The sequence below is a fragment of the Lepisma saccharinum genome, chromosome 15 (genome assembly GCF_977018435.1).
Source record: "Lepisma saccharinum chromosome 15, izLepSacc3.1, whole genome shotgun sequence".
Classification (NCBI taxonomy): Eukaryota; Metazoa; Arthropoda; class Insecta; order Zygentoma; family Lepismatidae; genus Lepisma; species Lepisma saccharinum.
The window spans coordinates 55,937,986-55,960,351 of NC_139243.1; the positions used below are offsets into that span (position 1 = coordinate 55,937,986).

The following is a 22,366-nucleotide window of genomic DNA, read 5'->3' on the forward strand; positions in this document are numbered from 1 at the left end:
TAATTTCCACGGTAATTAGACTCTGCGAAAATGTCGGTCGGTATTTTTCCAGATCCCGTGAAATACCAAAATGCAGGAAAACTTTCGTTTTAGGAAATAACTCTTCTTTCGAAATCCTGAAAATTTGCATCCTTTTAAGATACTTTCATGGCAAACTAAATGTAAACCTATTTTCTATGAAAGATATCTAGACAATAGCGAAATCATACAAAAATTAACGGAATTTTGTAGATTAGAAGGTCTCACGAGTATGGACCTCGGGAGAGGGGGGAGGACGCCCACCCCTTTTTCCTGGAAAATGAATGTCAAAATAAAATGATATATTTCACATTTTTAATTTCATTTCAGTTACAGTATTTTTTTTATTATTATTATTGCGTTGCAGCACAAAATTCACTCCTAAAGTTTGAAGTTATTTTAACATCAAACTGTAATAGTGTATTTTCAAGTGACAACGCTATCAGGATAGGTGGAAATATGCCTAGTTTGCCCCCCTGAATAAGTATTTTGCTTGTCCCTCCTTGGAAAAATTCCTTCCGAACGTTCATGCCAACGCAGACCTTAAAATGTCATATGTTGAACGTGATATGTAGGTCTATGCATGTGTGTATTTGTGAGTGCACACACGTGTGACAGTGGGTTGTTTATAAGAGTTTTTCCTTAAAAATCACAATTATATTAGCGAAGAAAACTGCATCTATAGTTACATGCAACAAAATACACATAAATGATTTTATATACGAGAACAGAAAAATAAATGAATATCTAATATATCAGTAATACAGGGCGATTCAAGAAATGTTAACATTATATGGGAAATAGAAAATGTACTACTCACCGTCTACGTTTACTTCTAATATTGAACAAATTTACATGACAATCTTTTCACATGCTCTCCACATGTTTATCATCTTGTCGACATAAACGGTGTCCAACGTAGATGGTGAGTAGTACAATTTCCATTTCCTATACAGTGTTATCATTTTCTTGAATCACCCTGTATAATTCCGTTTTTCTTTACTTTTAATTTTCATCGTTAATTAATATTTTATCTGAAGTGCTCACAATTTCTATCACAGTTGAATTTTTTTGTGTTTCTGTATTTGCAACGGATCGCGGTGTGGGACACACCCAGCTGCTAATACGCTGAGAAAATGGTTTGCTAATTAGAATTGTAATTGTGAAAATAATGCGTGTAAGTCCGTTAAGAGGGGTAAGTTTCTTAGCAAACCCATTTGTAACCGTAAGGTTGAGTTAGGTTGCAAACAAACGACACTATCTTTAACTACTTCGAGTGTATTTGCTGCACTGCAAAGGGGAAAAAATCAAAAGAAAGAAATACGAGGTAAACTGCAATAATGTATAATGTAAGCTCTTTGGATTTACTCATTTTAAATGTTTTCCCCATTTACGTCATTATTGACTCCAAATTTGTTTGTTCTTGAGAACTTGTTATAGTAATATCACTAGCGCATTAACGATATTATAAAAGGTTTTTCACAGCAGTCAAACCTTGCTTATAATACTAGATAGTCTTACTTTTTGTTTTATTGGGTAATTCGTTGAAATTAAAATGGTGGGTGACTCAACACTCAGGCAATTTGCATCCGTCACAATGGGACAACCCTGTATGAAAAACGAAAAAAGGTCTTAAATATAACAAATGAAATTTTAAAAAAATACAAGTTCTGTAGGGACTAAAAGCATTAATATATCTGAGAACATGGGCGTATTTAAGGGCGGGGCGGTTCAACAGGTCCAAACCCCTCCCTTTTGGTTCATCAAAATTACCAGACTACCTGTTCTATCCGCTTACTCATAAAAATTTCTTCGGACTTATTTTATTCTCCTAAATTCGAGATGTATAGGACAGGATACGGATGGGAAGTGAATTACGAAATTCCACACACCAGATGGTACTGCAGACCAAATGTCTGCAATTTCCTGATAGTTTCGGAATTTCTGCGACAAGAAACTGCATTGGGACTGTCAAATCAGATATAATTATTTTCCCTCGAGTATTTTCAAAGAAATTTAGTTTCTAAAAACGCAGTGCAAGAAAACTAGCTAAACATTCCTAACATTCTCAAGTTGATTAACACAACACGAACAGAAAAGTGTCAGTACTAAGTAGCGTGACCGTGGCTGTACACCAGTAATGTGCCGTAGACTATAAGTTTACGTCTACATGCGTTGTCTATACGTAATCTACGCGTAGATTACATAAGCCCCGCCACAGGTTAAGTTTGCAGCAACTTTTCACATATATAGACCTAAACGTACGAGCAGAATATAGTTCCGCTGCAATACTGCCGATTTTCTCACTGTCTGTGATGTGATTAGCTCGGCGGTTGAGGCAAGACTGGTACGGGAGATGCTAAGCGCCGGTTTCGCGTTTATTAATACATAAAACCTGCTGCAAACTTAACCTGTCGCAGGGCTTAGGATTGTAGTTTACATAGACTACGTAGACAATCTAAAGTGCATTAAAATAAATTTTCAAGGGTAGTTTACATAGGCTACGTAGACAATCTAAAGTGCACTAAAATTAATTTTCAAGGCTTTCATGAAAGGAAAGTGACATTTTCAACTATACTGGTTCCTAACGAAATGAAAAGAACCCTATTTACAACAAAATGTTATTCTCTTCTATTACCAACTATGGAAGAAGATAAATAGTATGCAAGAAACAACAACAGATGGCAGTCGTGAGGCAAGAGTGGTCTTTTTCTCATAAAACACTAGAATATTTCCTATCTTAGGTTTCTTCCTAGGTGAGAAATTGTTCGAATTTGGAAGAAATAGTATGAAAAGTTCTCCTCACACATCAGCAACTGATAAGCAGTATGTATTTTTTAATTTCACGGCGCCCTTTGCTAAGTTATCACCTTTCGCCATGTTGTTTACATAGATTACGTAATCTACGTGTATAAAATAGTCTACGTGTAGAATGTAGACTATCGTTGTTTACGCGTAGACGCACATCACTGCTGTACACACAACTTTGTCGGGTCCAGCACCATCCCCCCTCCCCCGCTCCCCAACAAGCTTCCGGTCAGCAGTGTCCTGGATTTTCACTTATGAAATAAAGGAACCCTATTCATACCAAAAGTTGAGCCCCCCCCTTTACGTGAACTATATATACGCCCATGTCTGAGAACTAAAATGTCCGTACCTATGCTAAAAACCAAGGCTCTAAAGTGATACTTGGCACATGTAAAGGTAAGACATCGAGGATTCCAGGCGCCGGAACCACGTTGGCCTGTTTCATTGAAGCTATAGGACATGGTACCCTGATAATAGCAAGTATTGTGACGAAAATATAATTTTCATTACTAAATTACAGAGAAAACCGGAAAAGAAAATTGTAGTTTTGAAAATTATAAAGTATTGTGCGTTCTATGCTGGAGACTTTTTCAGATATGCCAGGGGTTGGGTGGATGGTGTAGTGGTAACACTGTGACCTTGTAATCAAGTGTTCCTGGGTCCGATTCGCGGTGGAGTCCACTGGCGTACGAAGGCGGAGCTGATAGGGCTGCAGCCCCTCCCAAAATGATGAGGAAATGCAAAATAGCCACATGTGCCGACACATCCAAAAAATTTAATTCATTCAAAAATTTTAAATGAAAGCAGTAAAGAACTCGAGGGTGGGGGTTGGGGGTTTCGAAATGACCCCCGATTACTATTTTTGTCTCAACAACTTTTAAAACAACGGTTAAAAATTTCGAAATATATTGCGTTCCCGACTCCCATCAAAACAGTTCCATTCCCTGCGAGAAAACATATCCTGCCTATGTTAGTGATGGGGTGACATCGCACAGTGGTTCGCATCCTACTTTAAACTGTAGGTCCAGTCCCGATTAACTTATCTGAGAATAAAGTGAACTTAGAAAACAAAGTTTGACAAACCAATGGGGCTGGTCTCCGATTAATATTTACAAATAGTCTATATATGTTGTGTTATGTACAGTATAAGTGTGTGTAGTCCATGACCGTACATGTACTCGTATATACATACAACAAGATCGAGACTTTGCTATTAAGATCGAGTTTTTCCTTTCTTTGATTTGATGTTTTAAGTCCACTTGTGTACAGATAGGTTAATCGGGACTGGATCGATTAAAATGAGATCCGGGCCTCCCCGATGGCGCGGTGGTAACGTCGTCGTCTTGTAATCAAGGAGTGCTGGGTTCGATACCCGGTGGAGTCACATAGTAGTTTGGATCATACTTTAAACTGTAGGTCCAGTCCCGATTAGCCTTACTGCGCATAAAGTGGACTTAAAACACCAACCAACCAATCAACCCCAATGTGCCTCCACAGGATATCGAACCGCTCTTAAGACCAAAATGGCACACCAGACACTAGATTTCAATAGATTAAGTGAGATTTTATCGTCTCGTGTAGGTACCATCTTACCAATCTTCTTCCAAACACTGAGCACCCGAAAGCATGCTAGAAAAATAATAAAGACTCACCGAAAAGTGGTCCAAGAGAGACGAAGCACACCACCATCAGCAGAATAATCCTAAGGGTTGTTCGAGATTTCCTCTTCTTAAAAGTCACCCTGAAGGTATTGACGACGTGGTTCAGGTCCAAAAGATCCTTCCAAAAACCGATCTTCTTCTGTTCGGGCGTTCTTTTCGGTTTTATATTGTCAATTCTGAAGATAACGTACAACATGCTTAGGAGGTACAGGACTGTCGACACAGTGAATACACCATAGAAGCCTATTTTGACGTAGAGGATGCCGCTGAGGGCAGTGCCTATCGGGATTCCTAAGGAGATGAACACGTTCACGAACCCAACACGCAACGTACGCATCTCAACAGTGGTGACGTCAGCAATGTAACTGAACACCGCCATTCCCATTGTCATCCAGCCGCCCGTTATGGCCGGGAAGATGGCTTCAAAGAGGCCGGCAATCTCCATGGACCATCCCCAGAAGTACACGCACAGGATTTGTCCGAGGCTGGTCAACAGCTCGCCGACAATGGGTAGCAGCATGCAGAACTTGCGTCCGTGGCGGTCTGTCCACGATCCTAGGAACAGGACCAAGATCATCGGTATGGAGTTTTGAAGCACCGACTTCCAGATGTTCATCTTGGCGACCAGTTGCTGTACCTCTGCTTCCTGGCTGCTGTAGTTGGCCGTATCGCGACGCGACAGCGCCGAACACACTTCCTCGCTGTAATTCAAGTTGACGGTACATGCCTTCTCCAGGTACAGGTTCTGTGTAGCCAGCTGGGCCAAGACGCTGGGTACAATGTAGCACGCTAGGATGGGCTCGACGGTGATGTTGCCGAAGAAAAACTTGATTTTCTCGACCACGGTTGTGTCCTTCCAGAAATCGAACGTCTTTTTCTCGTCAGCTGCATCCTCCTTGCTGGTCTTGACCGGAAGTGCGTCAGCTTTGTCAAAGTCCGCGGCCGGGTTGTCCATTTTCGGGATCCCAAGAAGTGAAAACTCGCTACGAACACATTGGAGACGCCGTGTGAATGCGGAAAGGTAAGCAGCACGCGCGCGGGGAGACTTGCTCTACCCCCTACTCCCCCTCTCGCGGCCTTCCGTTTATGAAGTCATCAAATTATTGGTTCGCTCGGCGTTTTCGCTTTCTTTCGACGGGAAGCCGCATCCACGACTAGCCAGGGGGAAAATGACACTCCATCGGTGACAGTATGCGTGTCAAGGTTGCCAACCTGTCTAAAGGAAAAGCGCCAAGGTCCAGCAAATGTACTATTGGGAAAACTGTCCAGTTTAGTTGTTTTGTGCATGCATTGTGGGCTTCGAATGATTGATTCCTCCTACCACTTTAGGATAAACACGATTGAGTTGGTGTTTTAAGTCCACTTTATGCACAATAAGGCTAATTGTGACTGGACCTACAGTTTAAGGTGGGATCCGAACCACTATGTTTCTCCACCGGGTATCGAACCCGGGAACCCTTGATTACAAGTCGACGGCGCTACCACTGCGCCATCGGGGAGGCTAGATGAGAGTGATGAACGAAAACTCGCAAACAGCACCAATGCTCCGGCCTGGATTCGAACTGTCACGTGCCAGTTTCAGACGACACAATGAATGTTGCAAGGAGGAATGGTTTCTCGGAATCGACAAGAGATGGCAGCACGCTATATAAATAGGAGCGAAGGAGATTATAAAAAACTTAGAGCGGAGAAGATGGATTATATATATTATAGTAAATTGAGCAAATGAATTCAGAAATGTATCTCAATCTCTTTTTATTTTCCTGACGAGGAGAACATCGTCAGTGTTTTGGTTGTTTGTCCCCGGTGGCGCTGTGTCAAATTAGACGCCCCGAAGCACTTTTCGGTTGCGCTCTTTATTAGTCGCACTGGGCCATCGGTAGCGCTTTTTATTAGCGATCCTGGTTATTCCTCTTTGGTCGTCAAATAGGAGGTGGCGCTAGTGTCAGTTTAGTCGACCCTACTCTTTCTACAAGTATAGCTTGTATTGTTTGACAAAGAAGCGGGGGGAAAGAAGAAGAAGAAGAAGCCTTTTCGATTATCAAAGAAGAAGAAGCCTTTTGATAATAAAAGAAGAAGAAGACTTTCCATATTAAAAGAAGAAGAAGCCGTTTCTATAATAACAGAAGAAGAAGCTTTTTCCATATTAAAAGAAGAAGAAGCCTTTTAAAAAGAAGAAGCCGTTTCCATAGTAAAAGAAGAAGAAGCTTTTTCCATATTAAAAGAAGAAGAAGCCTTTTAAAAGAAGAAGCCATTTAAAAGAAGAAGAAGCCTTTTTGATAATAAAAGAACAAGAAGTCTTTTCGATTATGCATATATATATATATTTTTTCTCTGTATTTTGTCAAGTTCTCAGAATATAGATCCGCATTTTACTATATCCTCTTGGCTATAAAACGCTTTCTTATTTGGGATTCTCAAACAAAGAACCTATCCCCCTGAGATTAAGATATCTGTAGCCGTGGTAAATAACATGTAAGTACGTACCCACAAGGGGCGTGGCAGAACCCGGGAACCCCTGACATCCTACCGCGTTGGCTAACCACTCTGCCACGGAGATCGGCGTTGTCGGCTTTGAGAATGGAAAGAAGAGCTCTAATAGGCAGTAGGTAACCTCTACGTCAACATCGGTAATATTCCTGCCCGAAAAATGAACAATTTATCTTAATATTATTGCATTAACGCAAGCTATGTATCAGTTCTTGAAGTAACGGTTATAAGGAACAGTGATTTTCTGGACGTTTCAAGAATGATGAACAAAAGTATGTCTTTTTAAAGTAATAGACACAAAATGTTTATCTTCATATCTTTGTTGTTAGCAAATGTTTATATTCTCCAATACAATGGTTGAATGTTGTTTTTCGTATTTAAAACAAATACAATTTATTATAAAAAATCAAAATTAGCTTTAGTTTTATATAGTCAAAGGATCAGCGTTGCCAGGGTTGTAAAAGGTCAAGGAACTCATAAATTCTAAAGGGTTCTATTGGGTTTCACTGCAGGACCGGAATCTTCTTTCTCGCACAATTTAAATTCGGTCCAAGTTGCTTATTGTTTCATTGAAAAAAGGTTCTTGGACCGTATTTAAATTGATCTGGTAAAAAGGTTCCTGGACCGAATTGAAATACTTTGCAGATAAAAAGGTTCTTTACGGTCCAGAACCCATTTACGCTTGCTGATTTTCTCTCCTGGACCGGAATTGAATTTATTTAAAATTCTTGGACCTTTAACAACCCTGGTAGGTAGGGCGTCTGGCTGCCACGCGGGAGACCCATGTTCGATTTCCTGGGTGCGTGATATCAGCTGAGAAGTTTTCAGACTCACCTCTGGGGTTCACCCAGTCTCTAATATACGGCACCTTTACACTTCTTTACTATTTAGAGAGAGAGAGAGGGAGAGATAGAGAAGGAGAAAAAATAAGTACAGTAGAAGTGAAACTGTCGAGTGGTAACGTCGTCCCCATGTAATAAAGGGGTCCCGAGTTCGACACCTCCGGTCTTCGTGGTGGAGTGGTAAGCACACCGCGCTACCACATCAGGGCTCCCGTGTTCGAATCTCGGCCTGGGCATGGGTATTTGTGTGAGTATCCCCTCAATATCAATTTCATCAGTACCATCACTCATCCTCATCGTCGCGATTAGCCAAAAGTGGTGTAAAAAACGACAGTAAATAACAAAAAATAAAATCAAATCGAACAAAGGAACACAGGACGGTATTCGAAACCAGAACCTTCGATGGAGAGATCGTGAATGCACCAATCTACGCTGTCCTCCACTGAGACGGTGTTAAATAATTACAATCCGCACAGTCTAATTACCAGTCTCTTTAAACAACTCTGAAATCTTGACTCAAAATTCGCCAAATCGTTATTCTCAGCATTGGAGAAATTGTACTAGATTGAGTAACTTTCTATCGTAGTTGGCAACGCTGTCACGGAGAAGAGAGGGTAATTGGCGCATGCGCTTTTCCTACCCGTGCGTCCTCCTTGCTGGGGACTGATGCTTGTTTGAGTATTATGTAATGATCGGCAGGTTGTTACACTGTCATTAATGTCTTTACGTGTAGGGAAAGGAAAAAGTGGTGAGGGGTGGGGTGGGGGGTCAAGATCTGAACGCAAAACGACCTTGAGCCGCGTTGCCAATCTCTGCAAGTGAAATCTTTATAAGAAAGAAGTCATTGCACAGAAAATGTTGTGAGATTAGCCATGCGAATGCACGCGGGGTATTATTACAAATATGATTCGGAAATGGGAAACGACACACTGCAATCGTTTTCCTAGTTTTTGTACCGTCATGCACAAAAAGGAAAGAAAAGCTGTGAGCAAGGCATATAATAGTGCAGTGATTCTCAACCTGTTGACCGCGTGTCGCACGTGGCACACAATGTGAGCAGTGGCGTCGTCAGACCTCGATGGGTTGGATAATTTTAGTGTCTCATTTATCGCACACATCTGAAACAACATCTCGGTTAAACCCTGTGATGTACCGTAGACTATACGTTTACGTCTACATGCGTTGTCTACATGTAATCTACGCGTAGATTACATTGGGTTGTAGTTTACATAGACTACGTAGACAGTCTATAGTGCATTAAAATTAATTTTCAAGGGTTTCATGATATGAAAGTGACATTTTCAACTATATTGGTTCCTAACGAAATGAAAAGAACCCTATTTACAACAAAATTTCTCTTCTCTTCTATCATCAACTATGAAAGAAGATAAATAGCATGCAAAAAACAACAACAGATGGCAGTCGTGAGGCAAGAGTGGTCTTTTCCCCATAAAGCACTACAATATTTCCTGCATTAGGTTTCTTCCTAGGTGACAAATTGTTCGAATTTGAAAGAAAGAGTATGAAAAGTTCTCCACACACATCAGCAACTGATACGAAGTATAATTTTCTTTTAATTCCACGGCGCTCTTTGCTAAGTTATTACCTTTCGCCATGTTGTTTACATAGATTACGTAATCTACGTGTATAACATAGTCTACGTGTAGAATGTAGACTATCGTTGTTTACGCATAGACGCACATCACTGGTTAAACCCCTCCCTTCGCCTTCTGACGTAAGCATCTGGGCTTTACTAAGGTGTTTGAGAATTGTGCGATAAGTGATATACAATAATTTTAGGTGGATTCTGTTCGGTGGCCATGGAAACTAAGATACCCTCCTTCTCTATCCTCTCTATCTATCGCTTTTTCTTATTTCCCTTTTTCCTATTTTCTCTGTTTTCTATCTGCTTTGTTTTCTTATTTTGGTTCTCTTTTTATTTCTTCCTCCATCTCTCTCTCCTTTTACATCTTTCTTTAAATCTCTCTTTGTACCTTTCTACTCCCTATTTCTCTATCTCACATTACCACTTTTCACTCTATATTTCTGTTTATCAATCCTTCCATCTCTTTCGCTCTATATCTTTCTTTCTAGATCTTGAGTCTCATTTTGTTTTGTTTTGCTATTCTTTCTTTTTCTATACTTCCTTCTGTCTTCCAGTAGTTCTGATTTTCTTCCTTTTTTCCCCACATATTTCTTTGAATACGTCTTTCAGTGTTTCTCCCTCTCTGTGTTTATTTATCTCACTTTTTCTATTTTCTTTCACCGTTTCTCTTATCATCACTTCTCACTCTATATATCACTGTATCATTCTTTCTATATTTTTCGCTCTATTTGTTTCTTTCCTTTCCCATATCTCTTTCTTTATATTCATCTCTGATTCTTCCTTCTCTCTCTTTTTCCCTTCTCTTTATCACTATTTCTCTCTCTCTTTGTCTTTCCATTCTTTCGTTACTTGTTTCTTTCATTCTCTTTTTCTTTCTCTACAGTTAGAGCTCATACTTTTCCATGCAGTCCGTTTTCATTTTCTTGTTAGAAAAATAGTTTCATAGATGGAACCACTATATAAAGTTATTATTCTATACAATTTTCCTTTTATAAGAACGATTTTTGTAGATGTTATTTTATAACATTATTCCTCAATTTACAACTAGGTATACATTTACAAATGCTTATGAAGAAATGAAAAAGGTAGAGGTATAATTGTGCGTAGATTACGATCACTACTGGCTAGTTTAGTGGATATAAACTTCAAATAAACAGGGTTAACTAAATCTTGAAATCTACTGATTTCACGTTCGTTAAATTTGGCAATTAGCACATTCTTATCAAAGACTCGTATAATAATACAGTAAAACCTGTCTATACCAGACCATGATGGTTCCGAGCAAAATTTTCCGTCCTAACAGTTTTCCTTCTTATACAGGGTTGACTTTAAATACAGTATAGAGCGCTGCAGGAAATAATGGAAAGACAGATTTACATTTCGCATTACTTATAATGTAGAGTACTAATGCATGTACGTACATGAATAAAAATGCGATACATTCATCAATTTCATCACTCATCCCCATCTTCGCAAATTAGCCAAAAGTGGCACAAAAAGCGAAGTAAAATGGACAATCACAAACATCCATGCCCATGCCAGGATTCAAACCCGGAACCCCTGGCGTCCGAGCGCGATGTACATAGAGGGAAAGAGAAAGATTGAAAGATGGAATAAGAGAGGTGAAGAAAGATTGAGATAAAAGTCAAGAAAAAGGAAAGAAACAAAGAGAGATACAAGAAAAATAGAAGAATGACGAAAGGACAGAGGAGAAACAGACAAAGAAAGGTGGAGAAAGAGGGTAAGAGATGAAAGAAAGAAGCGGAATCGTAACAGCTATGAGTATTGTAGCGCATTCTTTCATATCGAGAATGTTACCGATAAGCGAGTGGCAACAGAGGCGTGTTCCACTTATAGTATTGCATTGTTTTCTTGCGAGCGAGAAAAATAAAGAAATAAATTTCCGTCTTACTGAGAATAAAAACATCTCGTTGGTCTTTAAATGGTGTTCCGTTTCCGCGTTAAGGAGGTTTCCACCTTAAGCAGGTCATTTTCAGGTATAAAATCTGTCCGTTCTGGGGACTTTTTTCCCCCGTATTTACAGGTTTCCTTCTTATAGAGGTTCCGGGATATGCAGTTTATACTATACTTTAATACTAAATATCAGGCAACAGTATTAACGAAACCTATAAAGTACCCACGAGCGACTAAATACGTCCCGCACCCTTCAGCAAAGGTTAAAATCAATTCTGTTCCTCATCATGTCCGCCTCGTGGTGGAGTGGTTAGCTTAGCGCGCTACAACTCCAGTAGTCCTGGGTTCGAAAGTAGTATCTGAATGAGCCAAGGCCTGTTTGTGCCCTCGGGCGTTTAATATTCGCAATTCATTTGCACGGGTGTTAATTAATTTGCACTGGTTTTAATTAATTCGTATGTACTTAGAATTTATTAGCAAGTACTTAGAGTACTTTACATTTATGTATTTGCATGTTTATAACTTTTTATGAATATATATTTATTTATTTTATGAAAAATATGTATATAAAAGGTAATTAGAGGTACTAAACGCTATGCATATGTTTTTATATTCATTACTGCAAAGTATGTAATGTATAAAATGTTAATATTAATGTTTATAATATTGAAAATAAGTTTTCTATGGTTTATGAACCGCTATGAACGGTGGTAATGGCTGTAGGTACAGGTTCAATTACGAAAGAAGACGGTCCCGGTACTCGAACCCGCGATATGTAATATTATTAATTAGTACTATGTAATAATGAATGTTATTATATTATGAAACACGGTGGTGCAACACGCTAGACAGAAGACGGTGAACTCCGCGCTCCGCGCTGAGGGTAGACGAGAAAGGAATTTGGGGGAAGAGCGGTCAAGGTCAAATGACGTCAGAACGTCAGAACAAAGGAAGAATCTGATTGACCAATCAGAGAACGCGTCGGTAGATTTTCAGAACCGGTTTTTTCAAGGTTAACCAGTACGCAAGAACAGGGGAAAGCTATGCAATACTGTAGTAAGGCAGGGGAGGGATTCAACCAGACAACAAAGGATGTCTGGAATGCACAGCAATGGTCAAATCTCTGAAGCTATGCGGTTTCCGCCGCCAATTAATATTCCGCTCAGGTTTGCCTCCAAGGCACAGGACGCTTTAGCGCAGGGTTTTTTTATCTGTACTATGAAGAAGGGAGAGCTATTAGGGACGGGGCCTACAGTTTTCACCATTTGCTTTTATCACGGGGTAACGAACCTAGGACCCTTTGATTATTGATTTAGGTAGTAAATGTATGTTACTGTGTGCTATTTAACTTAATTTTGAGTTTATTTTTTACCAAACTTTGACTTTATGTCAAACATTTTCACAGCTTATCCTTATTTTTACCAAAATAACACTATTTGTACTATTCAGGCAACACTTTTATTACATTTTGGACTCAAAGACATTTTTTCAACTTTTAACTTATTATTTTACAACTTTATGTTAATTTTTTACCAAAATAACACTATTTGTACTATTCAGGCAACATTTTTTATTAAATTTTGGACTCACAAAGACATTTTTTCTACGTTTAACTTATTATTTTACAACTTTATATTAATTTTTTTACCAAAATAACACTATTTGTACTAATCAGGCAACATTTTTTTATTAAATTTTGGACTCTCAAAGACATTTTTTCTACGTTTAACTTATTATTTTACAACTTTATATTAATTTTTTACCAAAATAACACTATTTGTACTAATCAGGCAACATTTTTTATTAAATTTTGTATTTACAAAGAGATTTTTTCAACTTTTAATTTATTATTTACAAGTTTAGGCTTATTTTTATCAAAATAACACAATTCTATCTGTTCAGGAAAGACTTTTAAGTTACATTTTCGACACACAAAGTGTGTGTTCTCAACTTCTATCTGTTTATTTCACAAGTTTAGACTTATTATTACCAAAATAATACAATTCAATCTGTTCAGGAAAGACTTTTAGTCGCATTTTCGACACACAGAGTGTGTGATCTCAACTTCTATCTGTTTATTTCACAAGTTTAGGCTTATTATTACCAAAATAATACAATTCAATCTGTTCAGGAAAGAATTTTAGTCGCATTTTCGACACACAAAGTGTGTGTTCTCAACTTCTATCTGTTTATTTCACAAGTTTAGGCTTATTATTACTCAAATAACACAATTCTATCTGTTCAGGAAAGATTTTTAGTTACATTTTCGACACACAAAGTGTGTGTTCTCAACTTTTATTTGTTTATTTTACAAGTTTAGCCTAATATTTACTCAAATAACACGATTTGAACGTGTTTTTTATTACATTTTGGACACACACACACACACACACACACAATCATTCACAGACACACACACAGACACACCATCACACACACCCACACACACACACACACCCACACACACACACACACACACACATCCACACACACACACACACAAACATTCACAGACACACACACAGACACACCATCACACACACACCAACACACACACACATCCACACACACACACACACGCAAACACAGAGAGAGAAAAAGAGAGAGAGAGAGAGAGAGAGTATTTTTCAAAGTTTAGGTTTCTTTCCACTCAAATAACACAATTTAGATGTGTTTTGAATTATATTTTGGATGCAAAAGTATGTTTTGACAAGTTCTACCCTTTTATTTTACAAGTTTAGGCTTATTATTACTCAAATAACACAATTTAATCCAGTCAGGAAGGATTTGTTATTATATTTTGGATGCACAAAGAGATGTTTTCAACTTTTTTACTGATTTTTTGCAGGGTATGTATTAATTTGTATTTATTTTGTTTCGTATCATATATACATTTACAAATTTTTAATTTAGAGTTTAGTATTTATTTAATTTTTTTTCAAAAACACTAAAGAAAAAGTACTTTTAGCTAAAATGTAAGCCACAGAATATATTATTATTATTATTATTATTATTATTATTATTATTATTATTATTATTATTATTATTACTAGGGTTTACTGATTTCCACTATGCTATTTTTGGTTCTGTATTTCTATATGTATTTATTTAGGTCAGTTACGCCTGCTACGTAGGAAAGTTTGTTTATTTTAGAGTTTGCTGAGTATTTTCTTACTTTTATACTAGGTAAAGTTTTCTAAATATATCAGGTAGGGCTCCATCCATATACTTTTGTTTTTGCTGTTTGGAGATGATGCGATCAGCATCACTCTCCATCTGCTTTTTATTTTATGTACCCAATATTATTTTGAGGCTTAGTGAATTCTAGAGACTATTTATGCAGGAGAGGGGCTTGAAAATTTTGATCTCAGATAACCCACAACTATTTGTCAGAGTATTTTAAAGGATATTTTATATTTATTATGTGCCACTAGAATATCAAAGCTTGCTTAATTTTTATGTCTGTAACGCTGTTATTGTATTTCTAGCTAAGGCTTACTGGATAAAGTACACGAAATGTTTAACATTTCGACTATTTACCTTTATACGAGGCCAAATGTTTAGTGTAACGAAAATTATTGTGTGTCTATAAAGACTGAAATTCCTTTATCGATGGGTCCATAACTGGACGCTTACCAACATTGTTCCTTTTTTAAAAAAATATAACCATTTATCAATATATTGACAATTCACAGGACAAGACGAAGTTCACAGACGACTGACTACATATATGAACCATAGGTCCATTTGCTAAACTTTTCTCTATGCTAGAAGAATAATTTAGCCTTATAGCGTTTTTCAAGGTATTTTTGAAGTATTACTGGTTTTTGGGTGCATCAACACTTGGGTTATTTCCATTTGGTTTATTATACGAGGCTACAATCACTATTTGAACACTGAAATCCTCTGATTGAAACTAAAAGCTTAGGCTGTAACTAGGGATTTAGTATGTATATCGACAATTTATAGGACAACACGAACCTTACAAAGGATTGTAGGTGATGTAGGCCCACACGCCAGAGCTTTGTTAACCTGCAAGAAGCATTTACAGCTAATGCTACGAGGAAATGAGGTTGATTTTTTACTGTTTCACAAGAATGCTATTTTTTATACACCCAATATTTGCTTTTTCAAGTAACTATATGTACCAGAAGCACTTACAGGCCAACTCTAACTAGATTTCGACTTATTCTATATCAGGTGCTACATTTATAAATAACTATGATTGTGTATATTTCTGAGGAAGTACGCAAAAGCAGATTACCCGATTAAAGTATCTGAAAAACAGATTTTTCTATGCAACTATATTTTTATTGACTGGATTATTTAACAGATCAAACAGGAAGACTGCAAAATTCATTAAATGTAGTTCTATAGTATAGGTGGTTTCAGAGATATAAAAAGAACAAATATAAGATTTAGCTTTTTTTGCTTCTGAGGCTAATCGCGACGCTAAGGGTAAATGGCGAGGAAATGTAACGGAGGAGAAACAGTCCCAAAAGTTATGGGCTGCATGTAAATTAATATCACAGAGATATTACAGTAGGTGTAGGTTCTACCACCAGAACTTTTCTATTATAATAATACTGGTTATGCTGTACTGTTAGCTAAAGATGCTGATAATCGAGAAACTTAAAAGCTTACTTACGACTTACTGTTGCACAAGATCCGATGACAAAATTTAAAAATTGTAATCGCCCAGACAGGGACTCGAACCCTGGACAGATAGGTTAAAAGCCTAACGCTATACCAACTAAGCTATCTGGGCACAAGGTATTCTTTTCTTGAAAAGTTAGTTATGTTAAGAAATATATTGAAACACTTGAGAACACTCTTGGTCTGGTTCGACAGAGAAGGAGACAACATTTCCAAATTTTTACAGACTGGGTGTATTTTTCCACTATAGAGGCCTTCACTATATGTAATTCGAAACGCTAAAGTTCAGCTAGCTTCCAAAATTGAGGTAAATATTGTGTTTGGCGAGATTAACAAGTTACAATTATATCCAGTTACGGACAAATAAAGCTAAAACTCTCAGATTTACTGAACTAGCCAAGTTTTAGTAACATTTTCTTCACTTTAGTACAAATACCAAAGAAATAGGTATATTTTATTTATAATTTGACAAAATGTACTAGTATTTAATTCACAAAGTTAGGTAAAAAACAGTATTTTTTAAAAATATTGTTACTGCCTTCAAATTTTATGTTATTTAGCCACTAACAACTGGTTTACAGTGTTTGGCATCCTTTAAATAGGAAAAGAAGGAATTATTTGTTTAGTATTTTTACTACTTTATATTTATTTAAGAAAACAATTCTACAGTTTAACTTAATTTTAACAAATTGTTACTAATTTATATATCAAAGTTATGTTATTTAGAGTGTATGAAGGCGTATAAAGTTAATATTTGTACTTATCAGTTCAACTAACAATTATATTTTACACACAAAAGATAATGTTTACAGTTAAATTACTTGAATCAGAGAATAATATTTTACAGTAATTGATTCATTCAGCACTAGTCAATACTTTTATGCATCAGAAAGTTTTCTTAATTTTCTATTACGCATGCTATTTTGGGCTATTTTTAAAATGTATTTCTAGGGCAAACTGGTTTAATTTTCTGCTTATAATGCAAAGTTGACAGTTTTCGCACAATGCATTGTACATTTGTTATATTCTCTACTTACAATCAAAATATTATGCTTATTTAATGTATAACTAACTAACTCTCTAGCCTTCTTAAACCCGAATGTTCATGGCTGCAGCAACACATGCCTTTCATCTGTCCTTGTCCTGAGCAACATCTATATACTCCTTTCCTTCCCTACCAATTTCCTTTAGGTCCATCTCTACATTATCCCTCCATCTTTGTTTTGGTCTTCCTATTGAATTTTTACCATCAGGTTTCCCAACAAGAATCCTGTATACTCTTCTTTCCTCTCCCATTCGTACCACATGATCTACACACCTAAGTCTTCTTGATTTAATCATTCTAATAATATCTGGACATGAATACAAATTATGTACTTCTAAATTATGTAATCTTCTCCACTCATCTGTCTCCTCATCTGTTTTAGGCCCAAATATTTTCCTAAGGATTTTATTTTCAAATACTCTCAATTTATGTTCCTTTCTCAATGTAAGGGACCAAGTTCATTTACTGTATTTAACTTTTATTTTTGTAATTAACAAAAATTAAAAGCTTATACTGTAGTTATTATATCTTTTTCTATCAGCTTATTTTGAAATTAATATTATTATGTATAGTCTTTGATTTATAACTATATTGCTTTTTTTATCAATTTATCTAAGAGTACACGCAGACAAACACATGTGTACACACTTTTATGTAAATAGATATGCCTTTTTTCAATATTTTAGTATGAAGATTGCAGTTTAGCTATTTAAGCAATGGTAGGAAAGGTAGCATTTCTGAGAATTTGTTGTAGGATTTTGTTGTCCAAGTATAGATGAGAACTGAGCTGGGAGACTGTTTTGAACCTTTTCATGATAGTTTGCATGTGAATTGTATGCAAATTGAGCACTATTGACTGTGCATGCTTCTAAGTTTTGCTGTTATTTTACATCAAGTCTGTGAGACTGTAGTCAGTTTTCCCTTTTCATGTAGTTTTTATTGATTGTATTTGTATATGTTTTGGGGACTTAGCAGTTTTATGTTATGAGGCAGTTTGTTGTAGAATATTTTTGCATGATTGTTTTGAGATATTGAGTGTCTGCTGTTTTACTTGTAATTATTTTCCTTCTTGTGTTGTGTATTTGACTATATTTTGTCCAAGTTCGTATTATTTAGAATAATTGTTATTGACTTTTAGATGTAGGGAGTAATAATCCTTTGCAAGATGCCCTATGCTTTAGTCTGAACATTATTCTTAGGGTTCACTTTTGAAGCCTTAGTATTCTGGTAGTATTATTAATGTAGAGGTAAATTAGGCTTAAACGTAGGCATTTTTCTGATAAATTATACCCACTTAGTTGTTTCAGCAGGTAGAAGTTCCATGATGGTTTACTGCTGATGATGTTAATTTGCTCTTCTTATGTACTACGTATGATGTAGCTTACTTGAGTAATTGGAATTTTCTACTGAAAAAAGGATTGCTTGTCTATTTTATTCCTATGTTGTTGAGTTTGTCCATAAGCAAGCCATGTTCTTACTCTATCCTATGCCTTGGAAGAATCTAGATATGTTGTGTTTGCAGTTTTATGTTTCTCTAAGGTTTCAGCTATGTAGTTTTTTAAACTGTGCTATGGGTGTGACTATTGATTTCTCTTTCTGTATCCCATGTTGGTTTCTATGTATTCCTCTTGCTGCTTGAATTTGACTTAGGATGTTTGCTTTTTTTCTTAGATCTTTATTTGTTTATTTGTTCACTATTTTTTTTAATATTCTTTTACATAAAAAATTCAAAGTACATTGTTAAAGTCAAAGTGTGTTAAAATTCAATTTTTCAAAGTTAAAGTTTTAAAAATACAATTTTCTAAAGTTAAAAGTTATAATAGTATATTTTTGTTAGTAGAAGTTTTTATACAAGGGCAAATTATTTTGTTGTTAATGTAAAATTTGTTAGTTAATGTAAAATTAAAGTAATTAAAAATCAATTTTTCAAAGTTAATGTTCTAAAATACAATTTTCTAAAATTAATTGTTATAATAGTGCATTTTTGTTAATAGAAGTTTTTATACTAGAGTAAATTATTTTGTTGTTAAAGTAAAATATATTAGTTAATGTAAAATTAAAGTAATAAAAATTCAAAAAATAAAAAATAGTGAACAAATAAACAAATAAAGATCTAAGAAAAAAAGCAAACATCCTAAGTCAAATTCAAGCAGCAAGAGGAATACATAGAAACCAACATGGGATACAGAAAGAGAAATCAATAGTCACACCCATAGCACAGTTTAAAAAACTACATAGCTGAAACCTTAGAGAAACATAAAACTGCAAACACAACATATCTAGATTCTTCCAAGGCATAGGATAGAGTAAGAACATGGCTTGCTTATGGACAAACTCAACAACATAGGAATAAAATAGACAAGCAATCCTTTTTTCAGTAGAAAATTCCAATTACTCAAGTAAGCTACATCATACGTAGTACATAAGAAGAGCAAATTAACATCATCAGCAGTAAACCATCATGGAACTTCTACCTGCTGAAACAACTAAGTGGGTATAATTTATCAGAAAAAAATGCCTACATTTCAGCCTAATTTACCTCTACATTAATAATACTACCAGAATACTAAGGCTTCAAAAGTGAACACTAAGAATAATGTTCAGACTAAAGTATAGGGCATCTTGCAAAGGATTATTACTCCCTACATCTAAAAGTCAATAACAATTATTCTAAATAATACGAACTTGGACAAAATATAGTCAAATACACAACACAAGAAGGAAAATAATTACAAGTAAAACAGCAGACACTCAATATCTCAAAACAATCATGCAAAAATATTCTACAACAAACTGCCTCATAACATAAAACTGCTAAGTCCCCAAAAAATATACAAATACAATCAATAAAAACTACATGAAAAGGGAAAACTGACTACAGTCTCACAGACTTGATGTAAAATAACAGCAAAACTTAGAAGCATGCACAGTCAATAGTGCTCAATTTGCATACAATTCACATGCAAACTATCATGAAAAGGTTCAAAACAGTCTCCCAGCTCAGTTCTCATCTATACTTGGACAACAAAATCCTACAACAAATTCTCAGAAATGCTACCTTTCCTACCATTGCTTAAATAGCTAAACTGCAATCTTCATACTAAAATATTGAAAAAAGGCATATCTATTTACATAAAAGTGTGTACACATGTGTTTGTCTGCGTGTACTCTTAGATAAATTGATAAAAAAAGCAATATAGTTATAAATCAAAGACTATACATAATAATATTAATTTCAAAATAAGCTGATAGAAAAAGATATAATAACTACAGTATAAGCTTTTAATTTTTGTTAATTACAAAAATAAAAGTTAAATACAGTAAATGAACTTGGTCCCTTACATTGAGAAAGGAACATAAATTGAGAGTATTTGAAAATAAAATCCTTAGGAAAATATTTGGGCCTAAAACAGATGAGGAGACAGATGAGTGGAGAAGATTACATAATTTAGAAGTACATAATTTGTATTCATGTCCAGATATTATTAGAATGATTAAATCAAGAAGACTTAGGTGTGTAGATCATGTGGTACGAATGGGAGAGGAAAGAAGAGTATACAGGATTCTTGTTGGGAAACCTGATGGTAAAAATTCAATAGGAAGACCAAAACAAAGATGGAGGGATAATGTAGAGATGGACCTAAAGGAAATTGGTAGGGAAGGAAAGGAGTATATAGATGTTGCTCAGGACAAGGACAGATGAAAGGCATGTGTTGCTGCAGCCATGAACATTCGGGTTTAAGAAGGCTAGAGAGTTAGTTAGTTATACATTAAATAAGCATAATATTTTGATTGTAAGTAGAGAATATAACAAATGTACAATGCATTGTGCGAAAACTGTCAACTTTGCATTATAAGCAGAAAATTAAACCAGTTTGCCCTAGAAATACATTTTAAAAATAGCCCAAAATAGCATGCGTAATAGAAAATTAAGAAAACTTTCTGATGCATAAAAGTATTGACTAGTGCTGAATGAATCAATTACTGTAAAATATTATTCTCTGATTCAAGTAATTTAACTGTAAACATTATCTTTTGTGTGTAAAATATAATTGTTAGTTGAACTGATAAGTACAAATATTAACTTTATACGCCTTCATACACTCTAAATAACATAACTTTGATATATAAATTAGTAACAATTTGTTAAAATTAAGTTAAACTGTAGAATTGTTTTCTTAAATAAATATAAAGTAGTAAAAATACTAAACAAATAATTCCTTCTTTTCCTATTTAAAGGATGCCAAACACTGTAAACCAGTTGTTAGTGGCTAAATAACATAAAATTTGAAGGCAGTAACAATATTTTTAAAAAATACTGTTTTTTACCTAACTTTGTGAATTAAATACTAGTACATTTTGTCAAATTATAAATAAAATATACCTATTTCTTTGGTATTTGTACTAAAGTGAAGAAAATGTTACTAAAACTTGGCTAGTTCAGTAAATCTGAGAGTTTTAGCTTTATTTGTCCGTAACTGGATATAATTGTAACTTGTTAATCTCGCCAAACACAATATTTACCTCAATTTTGGAAGCTAGCTGAACTTTAGCGTTTCGAATTACATATAGTGAAGGCCTCTATAGTGGAAAAATACACCCAGTCTGTAAAAATTTGGAAATGTTGTCTCCTTCTCTGTCGAACCAGACCAAGAGTGTTCTCAAGTGTTTCAATATATTTCTTAACATAACTAACTTTTCAAGAAAAGAATACCTTGTGCCCAGATAGCTTAGTTGGTATAGCGTTAGGCTTTTAACCTATCTGTCCAGGGTTCGAGTCCCTGTCTGGGCGATTACAATTTTTAAATTTTGTCATCGGATCTTGTGCAACAGTAAGTCGTAAGTAAGCTTTTAAGTTTCTCGATTATCAGCATCTTTAGCTAACAGTACAGCATAACCAGTATTATTATAATAGAAAAGTTCTGGTGGTAGAACCTACACCTACTGTAATATCTCTGTGATATTAATTTACATGCAGCCCATAACTTTTGGGACTGTTTCTCCTCCGTTACATTTCCTCGCCATTTACCCTTAGCGTCGCGATTAGCCTCAGAAGCAAAAAAAGCTAAATCTTATATTTGTTCTTTTTATATCTCTGAAACCACCTATACTATAGAACTACATTTAATGAATTTTGCAGTCTTCCTGTTTGATCTGTTAAATAATCCAGTCAATAAAAATATAGTTGCATAGAAAAATCTGTTTTTCAGATACTTTAATCGGGTAATCTGCTTTTGCGTACTTCCTCAGAAATATACACAATCATAGTTATTTATAAATGTAGCACCTGATATAGAATAAGTCGAAATCTAGTTAGAGTTGGCCT

General features: G+C 35.6%; 1 protein-coding gene across 1 annotated transcript in view; it reads right to left on the reverse strand.

Annotated features, from left to right (window-relative positions):
* LOC145999711 (putative peptidoglycan muropeptide transporter SLC46) overlaps positions 1 to 5,628 on the reverse strand; it is a 292,794-nt gene extending 287,166 nt beyond the window's left edge. Inside the window, exon 1 of the mRNA XM_083136992.1 lies at positions 4,479 to 5,628. Within this exon, the coding sequence (XP_082993118.1) occupies positions 4,479 to 5,442 (964 nt within the window). The 5' untranslated portion in view covers positions 5,443 to 5,628. The remainder of the gene's footprint in view (positions 1 to 4,478) is intronic.
* Between the last annotated feature and the right edge of the window lie 16,738 nt (positions 5,629 to 22,366).